This window comes from Ornithorhynchus anatinus, unplaced genomic scaffold (genome assembly GCF_004115215.2).
Source record: "Ornithorhynchus anatinus isolate Pmale09 unplaced genomic scaffold, mOrnAna1.pri.v4 scaffold_344_arrow_ctg1, whole genome shotgun sequence".
NCBI lineage: Eukaryota > Metazoa > Chordata > Mammalia > Monotremata > Ornithorhynchidae > Ornithorhynchus > Ornithorhynchus anatinus.
Window position 1 is genome coordinate 202,460 of NW_024396779.1, and position 16,228 is coordinate 218,687.

The 16,228-nt window shown below is 46.2% G+C and overlaps 2 protein-coding genes across 2 annotated transcripts; one reads left to right on the forward strand and one right to left on the reverse strand.

Annotated features, from left to right (window-relative positions):
* The first annotated feature begins 9,853 nt into the window (after positions 1-9,853).
* On the forward strand, positions 9,854-10,780 carry LOC114808878 (olfactory receptor 11L1-like). The gene has a single exon (XM_029057134.1). The coding sequence runs from the start codon at positions 9,854-9,856 to the stop codon at positions 10,778-10,780; it is 927 nt and encodes a 308-aa protein (XP_028912967.1).
* A 3,425-nt stretch (positions 10,781-14,205) lies between these two features.
* Positions 14,206-15,091, reverse strand: LOC114808879 (olfactory receptor 6J1-like). Its single transcript, XM_029057135.1, has 2 exons — positions 14,805-15,091; positions 14,206-14,710 (listed from the first exon to the last, which is right to left on the reverse strand). Exons 1-2 carry the CDS (start codon positions 15,089-15,091, stop codon positions 14,206-14,208), a joined length of 792 nt encoding a protein of 263 aa, XP_028912968.1.
* Positions 15,092-16,228: the final 1,137 nt, after the last annotated feature.

Sequence of the window (16,228 nt, forward strand, 5' to 3'; positions counted from 1 at the left end):
CTCTCTCGCCCCGCTCCGGTCTATTCTTCACTCCGCTGCCCGGCTCATCTTCCTGCAGAAACGATCTGGGCATGTCACTCCCCTTCTTAAACAACTCCAGTGGTTGCCTATCGACCTCCGCTCCAAACAAAAACTCCTCACTCTAGGCTTCAAGGCTCTCCATCACCTTGCCCCTTCCTACCTCTCCTCCCTTCTCTCTTTCTACCGCCCACCCCGCACGCTCCGCTCCTCTGCCGCCCACCTCCTCACCGTCCCTCGGTCTCGCCTATCCCGCCGTCGACCCCTGGGTCACGTCCTCCCGCGGTCCTGGAACGCCCTCCCTCCTCACCTCCACCAAACTGATTCTCTTTCCCTCTTCAAAACCTTACTTAAAAATCACCTCCTCCAAGAGGGGTTCCCAGACTGAGCTCCTCTTCCCCCTCTACTCCCTCTGCCATCCCCCCTTTACCTCTCCGCAGCTAAAGCCTCACTTTCCCCTATTCCCTCTGCTCCTCCACCTCTCCCTTCCCATCCCCACAGCACTGTACTTGTCCGCTCAACTGTATATATTTTCGTTCCCCTATTTATTTTGTTAATGAATTGTACATCGCCTTGATTCTATTTAGTTGCCATTGTTTTTACGAGATGTTCTTCCCCTTGACACTGTTTAGTGCCATTGTTCTTGTCTGTCCGTCTCCCCCGATTAGACTGTAAGCCCGTCAAATGGCAGGGACTGTCTCTATCTGTTGCTGACTTGTTCATCCCAAGCGCTTAGTACAGTGCTCTGCACATAGTAAGCGCTCAATAAATACTATTGAATGAATGAATGAAAGCTGACAGGTAAGAGGTCTGAGGTCCAATGGGCAGGGGTGAGGTTGAGGGGATGGCGACGGTGTGGCTGACTGGTGGGGGGGGTGGAATTAGCAGTGTTCCTCAGTGTTTAGCACAGTGTTTGAAGATAATCTCGGGCCCTACAAGTCTCTCACAAGAGATCAATCAATTATATTTCTGAAGAGTTTACTGTGAGTAAAGCAGTGTACTAAGGATTTGGTAGAGTTGGTAGACACACACCACTTGTCAGCTGTGTGTGAACTTGGGCAAGTCACTTCACTTCTCTGTGCCTCAGTTCCCTCATCTGTAAAATGGGGATAAAATACCCTTTTCCCCCATGTCTTAGACTGTGAGTGCTGTGCATCTACCTCAGTGCTTAGCATAGTGCTTGGAGATAATGCTGAGCCCTGAAGATCTCTCCCAGGAAAACCATTTGCCAGCTGTGTGAACTTGGAAGAGTCACTTTAATTATCTGTGCCTCACCTGTAAAATGGGGATAAAATACCTGTCTTTCTCACGCCATGGACTGTGAATTCCATGTGGAGCAGCGGCTGTCTCTGATCTGCTCCTCTTATATTCATTCATTCATTCATTCATTCATTCAATAGTATTTATTGAGCGCTTACTATGTGCAGAGCACTGTACTAAGTGCTTGGAATGAACAAGTCGACAACAGATAGAGACAGTCCCTGCCGTTTGACGGCCTCACAGTCTAATCAGGGGAGAAGGACAGACAAGAACAATGGCAATAAATAGAGTCAAGGGGAAGAACATCTCGTAAAAACAATGGCAACTAAATAGAATCAAGGCGATGTACATTTCATTACAAAATAAATAGGGTAATGAAAATATATACAGTTGAGTAGACGAGTACAGTGCTGAGGGGATGGGAAGGGAGAGGGGGAGGAGCAGAGGGAAAGGGGGAAAAGAGGGTTTAGCTGCGGAGAGGTGAAGGGGGGTGGTAGAGGGAGTAGAGGGAGAAGAGGAGCTCAGTCTGGGAAGGCCTCTTGGAGGAGGTGAGTTTTAAGTAGGGTTTTGAAGAGGGGAAGAGAATCAGTTTGGCGGAGGTGAGGAGGGAGGGCGTTCCAGGACCGCGGGAGGACGTGGCCCAGGGGTCGATGGCGGGATAGGTGAGACCGAGGGATGGTGAGGAGGTGGGCAGCAGAGGAGCGGAGCGTGAGGGGTGGGCGGTAGAAAGAGAGAAGGGAGGAGAGGTAGGAAGGGGCAAGGTGATGTAGAGCCTTGAAGCCTAGAGTGAGGAGTTTTTGTTTGGAGCGGAGGTTGATAGGCAACCACTGGAGCTGTTTAAGAAGGGGAGTGACATGCCCAGATCGTTTCTGCAGGAAGATGAGCCAGTACCGCCACATTCAGCACAGTGCTTGGCTCATAACCATTTAATAAATACCCTTATCAATATAATCATTAGTAATAAGACCCTAAAATTTTAATGGTAGAGAGGTCATCTAGCCCACCCTCCTCTCACCAGAAAGAATCTGTTCCAGAAGCTATTTTCAACTGGCAGACCTTCTTATGTGACTAGAATTTTCTCTTTGAAAAACGTTTTTATGGTTTTGGGGGAGGGAGGGGGGCTTTTTTAATGGTATTTGTTAAGCACTTACTGTGTCAAACACCGTTCTAAGAGCTAGGATAGTTACAGGTTAACTGAGTTGGACACAGTCCCTGACCTGCATGGAGCTCACAGTCTAGGAGGGAGAACAGGAGAACTGAGGCACAGAGAAGTGAAGTGACTTGCCCAAGATCACACGGCAAGCTAATCGCAGAGCTGGAATGAGAACCCAGCTCCTCTGACTCCCAGACCCGGACTCATTCCACTAAGCCATGCTGCTTATCCATTTTTTTTTCATTTTGTTTGTTTTGAACAAACCATCTAGAAACTTCATTGAGTCTGTAATAACCAATACACATTCTGGCTTTGTAATGCTTTGGAGTCAGAGTTCATGAGTTCGAATCCCAGCTCTGCCACTTGTCAGCTGTGTGACTGTGGGCAAGTCCCTTAACTTCTCTGTGCCTCAGTTCCCTCATCTGTAAAATGGGGATTAAGACTGTGAGCCCCACGTGGGACAACCTGATTCCCCTATGTCTACCCCAGCGCTTAGAACAGTGCTCGGCACATAGTAAGCGCTTAACAAATACCAACATTATTATTATTATTATTAAATAAATGCTGGTGTGGCTACAGTACAATCAGATCAGACACAGTCTCTAGCCCACAAGAGGCTCATGTCTAAGGGAGAGGGAAAACAGATCCCCTGAATCCCTATTTTTACAGATGAGGAAACTGAGGTACAGAGAAGTTAAGTGACTTTCCCAAGGTCACACAACCGGCAAGTGGCAGAGCTAGGATTTGAACTCAAGTCTCCTGACTCCCAGAACTGTTTCCTTTCCACCAGGCCATGTTCCTTATTTTTTTATGGTATTTGTTAAGCACTTACAATGTGTCAAACACTGTTCTAAACACTGGGGTACAGACAAGTTAAGCATTTTGGACACAGTCTCCATCCCACATGGGGCTCACAATCTAAATAGGAGGGAAATTGGGTATTTATTCCCCATTATAAAGTTGAGGAAACTGCGGCACAGAGAAGTTAAGTGACTTGTCCAAGGTCACACAGCAAGCAATTGGCAGAGGCAGGAATAGAACTCAGGTCCTTCTGACTCCCAGGCCCATGCTCTATCCCCTAGGCTATGCTTCTTATCTGCTGTGTTGTGGGACTGGTAAGTCACTTCTTTGCGCCTCACTTACCTCATCTGTAGAAAGGGGGATTAAGACTGTGAGCCCCACGTGGGACAACCTGATTACCTTATATCTACCACAGTGCTTAGAACAGTGCTTGGCACATAGTAAGCGCTTAACAAATGCCATCATTATTATTATTCATGAACATCAATTCCTTGTGGTTCTGCCCTTCCCTTGTGATTCCATCAACTTCAATCACATCGCAACTCAGACTTCCTCTTTCCAGGCTGAAAAGTCTTATCCTTGTCAGTCAATCCCCATAGGGATGCCTCCTCTCATTCCTTTAATCTTATAAATTACTCTCCTCTGTACCTTCTCTAACTCTATCTCCTCCTTCCTTAGTTAATAATTAATAATTATAATATTTGTTAAGTGCTTACTATGTGTCAGGCACGTACTAAACGCTGGGGTAGATACAAGCAAATCGGGTTGGGCACAGTCCCTCTCCCGCCTAGGGCTCATAGTCTTAATCCCCATTTTACAGATGAGGTAACTGAGGCACAGGCAAATGATGTGACTTGCCCAAGGCCACACAGCAGAAAAGCGGCAGAGCCGGCATTAGAACCCATGACCTTCTGACTCCAAGGTCCATGCTCTAGCCACTGCACCATGCTGCTTTCCAGTTAATTAGGCAGCTAGATACACTGGCTAGCCCAAGATCCAGAATTCCAGATTGCTGGTTATCCTCATCATCAATGGTATTTTTTGAGCACTTACTGTGTGCCAAGCACTGAATTAAGCACTTGGGAGAGTATAATAAAAGAGAGTTTTCTTTGGGGGGTGGGGGGAGGGTGTTGGGGTTTGGGGTTTTTTATGGTATTGAGTTGATAGACATGCTCCCTGCCCACATCAAGCTTGTAGTGTAGAGGGAGGCTAGGTCTGTCATGATTTTATGTCATAATAAAGCTCCTTGTCCCTATTCCACTGAATTCCTGAGTTTGGTTGTACTTTTTGACTACCGCCCTTTGGATTAGACAGATAATTTCTGGTGAGGGAATATCTTTGGGGTTTTTAAAATTAAGATTTGTTAAGCATTTACTATGTGCCAGGCACTGTACTAAGCGTTGAGGTAGGTAGAAGATACAGTCCATGTCCCATATGTTACAGATGAGGTAACTGAAGTTCAGAGAAGTGACTCGCCCAAGGTCACACAGCAGTCAAGTGGCAGAGTCAGCTTTAGAACTCAGGTCCTCTGACTCCCAGGTCTGTGCTCTATCCACTAGGCTTCTCATCCTCCTATCCTGATTAACTTGTGTCCACCCCAGGATTTGGTACAGTGCCTGGCACATAGTAAGCCCTTAGCAAATACTATTATTATTATTAGCAGTAGTAATAATTCCTCCTATTAGACAGTTAATTGTTCTCCCCCACTTCAAAGCCTCACTGAAGGCACATCTCCTCCAAGAAGCCCTTCCCTGACTAAGCCCTCCTCTCCTCTTCTCCCACTCCCTTCTGCGTCGCCCTGACTTGCTCCCTTCATTCATCTGCACTCCCATCCCCACAGCACAAATGTACATATCTGTTATTTATTTATTCCTGTATATTAATGTCTGTCTCCCCTTCTAGTCTGTAAGCTCGCTGTGGGCAGGGAATGTGTCAGTTGTTGTACTGTACAATGCTTTGCACACAATAAGCACTCAATAAATATGATCGACTGAATGAAGGAGCTTTGCTCCCGAGATTTCAGGACTGAGAACCTGCCCAAAGGACTTGATTATACTCTCCCCCTCATTCAACCACACTTACTAAGCATTTACTATGTGCGGTACACTGTACTAAGCGCTTGGGAGAGTATAATACAACAATAAGCAGACACATTCCCAGCTCACAATCAGCTTAGAGTCTAGAGGAGTGCTTACTGTGAGCAGAGCACTGAACTAAGGGATATATTCAACTCTGATATATTGTAATTAATTGATCAACCAATCAATGGTAATTATTGAGCATTTATTATGTGCAGAGCACTGTGCGAAGAGCTTGGAAGAGCACAACACAGCACTATAACAGACACATTCCCTGCCCACAGTGAGCTTAGAATTTTGTACTCCCCAAATCACTTAGTACAATGCTCTGCACACAGTAAGCACTCTAACGCTAGCCTTTTTACTGTACCTTGATCGCATCTATCTTGCCACTGATCTCTCACCAATAGCCTGTCTCTGGCCTGGATCACCCTCCCTCCTCATATCCAACAGAAAAATACTCTCCCTTCTGTTCAAAGCCTTATTGAAGGCACATCTCCTCCAAGAGGCCTTCCCTGACTGAGCCCTCTTTTCCTTTTCTTCAACTCCCTTCTGCATCACCTTGACTTGCTCCCTTTATTCATCACCCATTCCCCCAGCACAAATGTATATATCTGTTATTGATTTGTTTATTTATATTAAAGTCTTTCTTTCCCTGGAGACTGTAAACCCATCGTGGGCAGGGAATGTGCCTGATACATTGTTAGAGTGTACTCTCCCAAACGTTCAGTACAGTGCTCTGCACACAGTAAGCACTCAGTAAATACTTTTGATTGGTTTGGAGATTGCCTCTTGAGTCAAGATCAGAGATGTTATTTTTGCCAAAGCTCCCCATCTAGACTGTAAGCTCATTTTGGACAGGGACCACGTCTCCCAGTTCTGTTATATTGTACTCTCCCAAGTGTTTACTACAGTTCTCTGCACACAGTAAGCACTCAATAAATATAAGAGATTGATAGATCTTGTATTTAGATATTAGCATATTTAGAAAGTCAGAGAATTTCCACATTAGATGAGCCAGATTTAATTTAATTGGAATTAAAGGAGATATGTTAGCCCTCCCTTGTGAATTTACCTAGCAACTAGGAAACTCTCTACCTCCCACCCCGAACTCTTTAACCAGTGAGTGCTTAAGATAATAACAATAATTGGTATAATTATTATGATAAGAATAATGACACCTGAGGACCTCCTTCAGCTCAAATCATACCTGCCCCCTTTTCTTTGAGGCTATGTGCTCCCTCTTCAATTGTTCAGTGGTATTTATTGAGTGCCTACTGTGAGCAGAGCACTGTACTAGGTGGTGTACAACATCACCAAGATCCGCCCTTTCATCTCCATCCAAATCACTACCACGTTAGTACAATCACTTATCCTATCTCGACTGGATTACTGCATCAGCCTCCTTGCTGACCTCCCGCCCTCTTGCCTCTCCCCACTTCACTCTGCTGACTGGATTATCTTTCTGCAGAAACGTTCTGGGCATGTCACCACCCCCCTCAAAAATCTCCAGTGGTTGCCTATTCAACCTCCATATCAAGCAAAAACTCCTCACTATTGGCTTCAAAGTTCTCCATCACCTTGCCCCCTCCTACCTCACCTCGTTTTTCTCCTCCTACAGCCCAGCCGGCACACTCCGCTCCTCCGCCGCTCACCTCCTCATGGTGCCTCGTTCTCATCTGTCCCACCATAGACCCCTGGCCCATGTCCTACCTCTGACCTGGAATGCCCTCCCTCATCAATCTGCCAAACAATTACACTTCCTCCCTTCAAAGCCCTACTGAAGGCTCACCTCCTCCAAGAGACCTTCCCAGACTAAGTCTCCCTTTTATTCACCTCCCCCTCCCCTCCACATCTCCCCGACTCACTCCCTTTGCTCTACCCCCAGCCCCACAACACTAGTGTATATAGCACATATCTATAATTCTGTTTCTTTATATTGATGCCTGTTCACTCGTTCAGATATCTGTCTCCCCCTTTTTAGACTGTAAGCCCGTTGTGGAAAGGGATTGTCTCTATTGCTGAATTGTAATTTCCAAGGGCTTAGTACGGTGCTCTGCACACAGTAAGTGCTCAATAAATATGATTTAATGAATGAATTGAATGAATGACGTAGGCAAACACAGTCCCTGCCCTCAAAGAGCCAACACTCTTTTTTTGTGGTATATGTTAATTGCTTAATATGTGCCAGGCACTGTACTAAGCCCTAGGGTAAATACAAGCTAATCCAATGAGACACAGTCCCTGTCCCACATGGAGTTTACAGTCTTAATCCCAATTTTACATATGAGGTAACTGAGGCACAGAGAAGTGAAGTGAATTCCCAAGGTTACACAGCAGACAAGTGGCGAGGGAAGAATTAGAAACCAGAACTACCAGAACTACTACTTCTGACTACCAGGCCCATCCTCTATCTAGAGAAGCAGCACGGCATTGTGGATTGACCAAGAAGCTGGGAGTCAAAAGGTCAGGGGTTCTCATGCTGGCTCTGCCACTTGTCCACTGTGTGTGTGACCTTGGGCAAGTTATTTCACTTCTCTGTGCCTCAGTTACCTCATCTGTAAAATGAGAATTAAGAGTGTGAGCCTCACATTGGACAGGGATTGTGTCAAACCTGATTTGCTCGTGCCCTCTCCAGTGCTCAGTAAAGTGCCTGGCACATAGTAAATAAAGTTAATACATGTCACAATTATTATTATCCACTAGGCCATGCTACTTCTCAACCTTATGCCCTCTCACTCAAAGGCAGAGCCTAGATCATCTGAACCACACACCCCACTGGGACTTGAGCTTGGAAAGACTGAGGAGCCATGGAGGGAGGGAATCAAGCAGATAGAGATATCCCCAATCTACCCCAGCACTTACAGCAGTTCTTGGCACATAGCAAGCGCTTAATAAACGCCATCATTGTTATGGTTATTAGATGGATTTTTGCAACTGCCAGCTTGGCTCCTCATTTGGCAATCAACCAGTCAATCGATGGTATTTATTGAGCACTCACTATGTGCCGAGCACTGAACTAAGCAATTGGGAGATTACAGTATAACAGAGTTGGTATAGAAACATTCCCTGCCCACAAAGAATCAGGGTGGTCTGGTAGAGAGAGCATGGGCCTGGGAGCCAAAAGGTCTGGGTTCTAATCCTGACTCCACCACTTGTCTGCTGCTTGACCTTGGGCAAGTCACTTCACTTCTATGTGCCTTAGTTCCCTCATCAGTTAATTGGGGATTATGACTGTGAATCCCATGTGGGACATGGACTGTTTCCAACCCGATGATCTAGCACTTAGTTCAGTGCCTGACACATAGTAAGTGCTTAACAGATGCCATTAAAAAAAAGAAGGAATTACCTCCTTTCCTCCTCTTCTAACTCTGACCTTCCTACCCAATCCCCCCTTTAGGTGTTGGAGCCCAGGAGCAAATAATAATGATAATTATTATTATTATTATAGTGTTTAATAATGTTGGTATTTGTTAAGTGCTTACAATGTGCCGAGCACTGTTCTAAGCGCTGGGGTAGACACAGGGGAATCAGGTTGTCCCACGTGGGGCTCACAGTCTTAATCCCCATTTTACAAATGAAGTACTGAGGCACCGAGAAGTTAAGTGACTTGCCCGAAGTCACACAGCTGACAAGTAGCCAAGCTGGGATTCGAACCCATGACCTCTGACCCCAAAGCCCTTGCTCTTTCCACTGAGCCACACTGCTTCTGTTCATTAAGTGGTCACTATATATCAGCACTTAGAACAGTGCCAGGGCTTAGAACAGTGCATGGCACATAGTAAGCACTTAACAAATACCATCATTATTATATATCAAGCACTATTCTAAGTGCTGCAGTAGATACAAGCTAATCATGTTAAATACAGTCCCTGCCCCACATGGGGCTCACAGTCTTAATCCCCATTTTACAGATGAGGTAACTGAGGCGGAGAGAAGTGAAATGACTTGCCCAAGGTCACATAGCAGACATGTGCAGAGTCAGGATTAGAACCCAGGTCCTTCTGACTGCCAGGCTCATGCTCTATCCACTAGGCCATGCCGTTTCCCTAGGCCATGCTGAATCACACCCCCTCTGAGAGTAGAGCTTGGAAAGCCTGAGGAAGAGATTAACACTGTGAGCCCAATGTGGGACATGGACTGGGTCCAACCTGATGATCTTGTACCTACCCCAGTACTTACAGTGTCTGGCACATAGTAAGAGCTTAGCAAATACCATTTAAAAAAACAATGCAATTACCTGCTTTCCTCCTCTTCTTCCTTTCCTGAAGGAGCATGGGCCTGAGAGTCAGAAGACCATAGGTTCTAATCCCACCTCTGCCACTTCTCTGCTGTGTGACCTTGGGCTAGTCACTTAACTTCTCTGTGTTTCACTTACTTCATCTGCAAAATAGGAATTGAGACTGAGAGCCTCATGTGGGACAGGGACCATGTCCAATCCGGTTCACTTGTATCCAACCCAGCGCTCAGTACAGTGCCTGGCACTTAGTAAGCACTCAACAAATACCACAATTATTATTGCTATTGATTCCACACTTAGTTGATGGAACCCAGGAACACATCCACTGTCACAGAGTTCCACCTTCTGGGCTTTCAGAATCTCTCAGCCCTACAGGCCCTGCTGTTCCCTGTGTTCCTCCTCACGTACCTCCTGACCGTCACCGGGAACCTGACCATCATCGTGATTGTGAGCCAGAATCCTCGGCTCAACACCCCGATGTACACCTTCCTCAAGCACCTCTCTTTCCTGGAGATCTGGTACACCACGACTATCGCCCCGATGCTCCTGACCAGCCTGCTGTCTTGGAGATGGGCCATCTCCTTCCCGGCCTGTATGACACAACTCTACTTCTTTGTCTTCTTTGGGGCCATGGAATGCTTCCTGCTGACCACGATGGCCTATGACCGTTACCTGGCTATCTGTAACCCTCTCTACTACACTGCCTTGATGAGCCCAGGAGCCTGCATGAAATTGGTGGTGGGGTCCTGGATGGCTGGAGTCTGGACCGCCCTCGTTCCCTCCTTGATGTTCTCCAAGTTGAGGTTCTGTGGGCCCAACCAGATTGATCACTTCTTCTGTGATCTCCTTCCCCTAATGCAGCTCTCGTGCTCCAGTACGGCCGCTATAGAGACGGTCATCTTCATCCTGTCCATTATGGTGCTGTGCATCTGTTTCCTCATGACTTTGTTCTCCTACGTCTTCATTGTGTCCACCATCTTGAAGATCCCCTCTGCATCGGGCCAGAGGAAGACCTTTTCCACCTGCGGTTCCCACTTGGCTGTGGTCACCATCTACTACGGGACCATGATCTCCATGTATGTCTGGCCCAACGTCCTCCTGTCGCCCGATCTCAACAAGGTAATCTCTGTGTTCTACACGGTGGTGACCCCGCTGCTCAACCCCATCGTCTATAGCTTGAGGAACAGGGACTTCAAAGAGATACTGAAGGAAGGTCGTCAAGAGGAATAGTAGCATCTAAAATGAAATGGGAGGAAGAAAGGGTCTCATTGGTCTCACTCCATCACCCTGCTGGCTTTATGCAATGGGGGCTACTTATGAGATGGGAGTCATAGGGACCATTGGTCATACTCTTCAATGGGGTCACATCAACTGCTATCCTCTCCCTGACTTTTCTGTCACTGTGAACGGCACTATCATCCTTCCCTCTCACAAGCCCACAACCTTGCTGTCGTCTTGACTCTGCTCTCTCATTCAACCCACACATCCAATCCGTCACCAAAACCTGCCTGTTTCACCTATACAACATCGCCAATATCCACCCTTTCCTCTCCATCCAAACTGCTACTTTGCTGGTACAAACTCTCATACTATCCCAACTGGATTATTGCATCAGCCTCCTTTCTCATCTCTCATCCTTCCTGTCTCTCCTGTTTCAGTCTATACTTCATTCTGACTGCCTGGATTATCTTTCTACAGAACTCTCTGGAATGTCACTCCCCTGCTCAAAAAACCTCCAGTAGTTGCCTATCAACCTTCACATGAAGCAAAAACTCCTCACTCTTGGCTTCAAAGCTCTCCATCACCTTGCCCCCTCCTGACTCACCTCCCTTCTCTCCTTCTACAGCCCACCTCGTAACACTCCCACCTCCGTCACGGTGCCTCGTTCTTGCCTGTCTCTCTGTCGAACCCCTGCGCCCCACATTCTGCACTGACCTGGAATGCCCTCCCTCCTCATATCCACACAAAACTACTTTCTTCTTTCTCTTCAAAGCCCTGCTGAGAGCTCACCTCCTCCAGGAGGCCTTCCCAGGACTGAGCCCTCCTTTCGTCTTGCTCCTCCTCCCCTCCCCATTTTCCCCTACTCCCCTCCCTCTGCTACTACCCCTTCCCCTCCCCACACACTTGTGTATATTTGTACATATTACTGTATTTATTAATGAGTACTATATCTATGATTCTATTTATCTATTTTGATGGCATTGATGCCTGTCTTACTTGTTTTGTTTTGTTGTCTATCTCCCCCTTCTAGACTGTGAGCCCATTGATGGGCAAGGGATTATCTCTATCTGTTGCTGAGTTGTACATTCCAAGCGCTTAGTACAGTGCTCTGCACACACTAAGCACTCAATAATATGATTAAATGAATGAGATGAATAATGAACTGCTTGTGGTACTTTCAATGGGTGGGGGGGCACATGAACTACTGGTGTTACTCTTCAATGGGGGGGTCATATAAACCACTAGTAGTGCTCTTCAATGGGGATCACATCAACCACTGGTGCTACTTTTAATTGGGCGGGGGGGGGAGGGGCGGTCACGTAAACCACTGATAGTACCCCCCCGAAAATGTACGCTTGTTATGGGCAGGGAATGTATGTTATACTGTAGTATCCCTAGTGCTTAGTACAGTGCTTTGTACACAGTAAGTGCTACAATAGGAACCACATGGGGGTCACATAAAACACTAGTGGTACACTACAATGAGAGGATCATATGAACCACTGGTGCTACTCTTCAATGGGGGTTACATGAACCACTGTAGTACTTGAAAGCACACGTCAAGTCCAGAACAGTGTTCTTAGGGTGAAAGGGAAAGGGAAGCAATTGAACGACTGTCTGTCACTCCCTTAGGTCTCCCTCATGAAGAGTTCCCATTGATTTCAAGAAGTTCGAGAGATGAGGGTAAGTGGAATGAGAGCAGTTTGGAAATTTATGCTGTGGGAGTAGTTTGCTGGCTTTTGTGATATCTTCCAACTGTCCACATCTTTGTGGCTTCCTTGTGATCTTAAAATATTTCTATTTGCTCCATCCTTTCAATGATTTCCCTATTTCAGCTCACCATAGGACAGTTGTTTGGGTATTCTGCTGTTGTCTAGTCCCCTCTCACCCATTTCTGCTCATCATAGAGTGGTAGTTTGGGTAGCCCGCAATTGTACAGCCTCCTCACCCTCATTTCTGTTCACCATAGAGCCGTTTTTTGGGTATTTGGTTGTCATCCATTCCTCTCAACATCCCATCCAGCAAAGGTTTCATGTGATGGATATTGATTGCCTTAGTGCTTTGTCTAATTATATTCCAGAATATCACTGATCATGATCCTGTCTTGCTATGTGATGTTAAGAATTGCATGTAAATGGTTAAATCATACATTTAAATCTCGTAATTTATGAGAAGGCTATGAGAAGGGGTAGAGAAGTTTATAGTCTGGGGAATGTGTTTCACGAGTTGTAAAGTATAAGGGATTGATGCTTGTGGTGTGATTTAAGGGAAATCATCATTATCATCAATAATATTTATTGAGCAAATTATATGTGCTGTACTAAGTGCTTTGGAGAGTTCAAAACTACAACGTTGGCAGTCACATTCCCTATCTACTATGGGCTTACAGTCTAGACATCTGGGTGAATACAAAATATTATCATGAATAAGTCATGGAGTGCAAAGTGAATAACCAAAATAATATGCTCAATCATCCCAAATTCTTCCCACCATCTCCATTAGGTTAATAGGCTACTTCCCATTCAATTTTATGGCTTTCTCCTTCCTTTCCTCCCCTCATGCTCTCTCTGCTAGATGTTCTCTCATGGTCTGCTGCTCTCAGCCTCCACCACTGTCCACCACCACTGTCCACCACCACTGTCCTCCACCACTGTGAGGGGAGAGAATCCTATCCTTCCTCTCCATCCTCATGGGAATCTTCCAAAATTTTGTAGAGTGTCCGTGGTATCAGAGATGAAATGATAATAGTAATAATAATAATAATTGTGGTAACCTTAATGGTGACTGTGGAATTTCTCAAGTGCATATTTATAAGCTTATATGTAAGCATGTTACGTTGTAAACTCACTGTGCGCAGGGAACATGTCTACCAACTCTGTTACATTGTATTCTCTCAAGCATTTAGTTCAGTGCTCTCCACACAGTAAGTAAATGCCACTGACTGATTGAGTGTTAGATTGTGTCAAGTTCCTGACCTGCCTGGGGCTCACAACCTAAGAGGGAGGGAGAGTGGGTAATTAATCCATATTTTACTGCTGAGGAAACTGAGGCAATGAGAAATCAAGTGGCTTGCACAAAGTCACAAAGCGGACAAGTGGTGGAGCCAGGATTTGAAGTCAGGTCTCTCACCTCATACTGGTCTTTCCACCTGCCCACGAGATTTAGAAGTTCTTTAAAAATATTTAAAAATCCGAATTTCCAAATCACTCAATCATTGCTATTTATTGACCGTTTACTGTGTGCAGAGCTCTGGATTAAGCGCTTTGGAGAGTACAGAATAACAGAGCTGGTAAGTAATATTAACAGGGAGTGCTAACCTGATTAGGCTGCATTTACCCCAGTGCTTAGCATAGTGTCTGGCACATTGTAAGCGCCTAACTAATATAAAAAAATCAAAAGGCCAGCCCTTCTGCCAAATGCAGACACTCTTCCAGTCAGGACCGAGACCTGCAGGGATTCGAATTCATCACAGGGATCACCCTCAGGTCCTTGGTGAAGGACTGGACCCTTCCCAGAGACTCACTCAATGCTCTCTTCATTGTTTCATTGCGCAGGCTGAAGATGAAGGGGTTCAGGAGAGGGGTGACCACACTGGAGAGGACAAAGAGGATCTTATTGAGCTGCAGGGAGCGCTTCTGAGTGGGTTGGACATAGACAAAGATGGAGATCCCGTAGCCCATGGAGACCACGGTGAAATGAGAGGCACAGGTGGAGAAAGCCTTCTTTCGCCCCTTGCCTGAGGGGATCTTGAGGATGGTGGAGATGACACAGCCGTAGGAAATGATGGTCATTGCCAGAGAGCTGATCAGCAGCACGAGGGAGACGATGAAGTCAAGAAGCTCAATGAAGGTGACGTCGGCACAGGCGAGGTGAAGGAAGGGGGCGCTGTCACAGAAGAAATGATCGATGATGTTGGGCCCGCAATAGGGCAAGCGGGTTCTCAAGAGGATGGATGGGAGGATGAGAAAGAAGGACCCAAACCACGCTATGGTGACGAGCTGAGCGCAGTGAGCGAGTCAAAATGGTGGGATACCGCAAGGGTTGGCAGATGGCCACATAACGGTCATATGACATGATGGCAAAGAAGATGAACTCAGTGCTACCAAAGAGGAAGTAGAAGCATAACTGAGTGAAGCACTCATGAAAAGACACGGACTTCGTCTCTGACAGGAAGTTGGCCAGCATCCGGGGCACGACGCAGGTCGTGGTTAGGATTTCGCTGAAAGAGAAGTGGCTGAGGAAGAAATACATGGGTGAGTGGAGACGGTAATCCAGACAGATCAGCATGATGATGAGGAGATTGCCCAGCACTGTCACCATGTAGGCAGAGAGGAAGAGGAGGAGAGGAAAACGCCTAGTTCTGGGGTAGTGGGGATGCCCACTAAAACGATTCAGTCACTGCTGTCCAATTCGCCGGTCCCATCCGGTCTCAGTGCTTTTTCTGGGGAAAATCACAGGGAGAAAACAGCCAAACTATCACAGAGCTCTCAGTCTGGAAAGGGCCAATCAATCAATCAATCAATCATATTTATTTAGTACTTTTATGTGCAGAACCTTCTCTCAGGATTGCACCTGGGAGTTTCCAGTACTCTACCAGTCCAGGCTATGGAAGGGAGAGTCAAACAGAGGCTTACCCATTTTATTCCTAGTTTGGGCAGTGGCTAGTGAGTGGAAGGCAATCTGCTTACAAGTCAAAACTCACCTGTGCTAGGCAGCAGCAGCGTGGGAGAAAGTCGAGGGTAGAGACTCAAGTTTACTGTATGGAAGAAGCAGTGGTAAGTCATTTCTGTATTTTACTAAGAAACCTCTACGGATACACTACCAGAACAATTGCAGATGGAGGTGAGGCGTTTCTGGGAGAGATGTGTCATGATGGTCGAGGGTATAAGGCATTGGACTTGAAATCCAATGGGGTTCCCTGAGCTGGTTCGAATCTGCTAACAGCAACTTTCTTGGAGAAGCAGCATGACTCAGTGGAAAGAGCATGGGCTTGGGGTCAGAGGTCATGAGTTCTAATCCCACCTCTGCCACTAAGCTGTGTGACTTTGGGCAAGTCACTTCACTTCTCTGGGCCTCAGTTACCTCATCTGTAAAATGGGGATTAAGACTGTGAGCCCCACATGGAACAATCTGAATACCTTGTATCTACCCTAGTGCTTAGAACAGTACTTGGCACATAGTAAGTGCTTAACAAATACCATTATTATTATTATTATTATGTATCCATGGAGTCACTATGGTTGGGAATGACTCAACAGCATAAGACAGGACATGTGCAGAACCACTGTACTAAGTGCTTGGGAGAGTACAATACAACAGAATTAGCAGACACAATCCCTGCCCATAATGAGCTAGGCAGGCTATCTTGTCCATTCTCTAGACATTAAGCTTGTGTGGACAGGGAACGTGTCTGTTACATTGTTATACTGTACTCTCCCAAGAGCTGGTAGTGCTCTG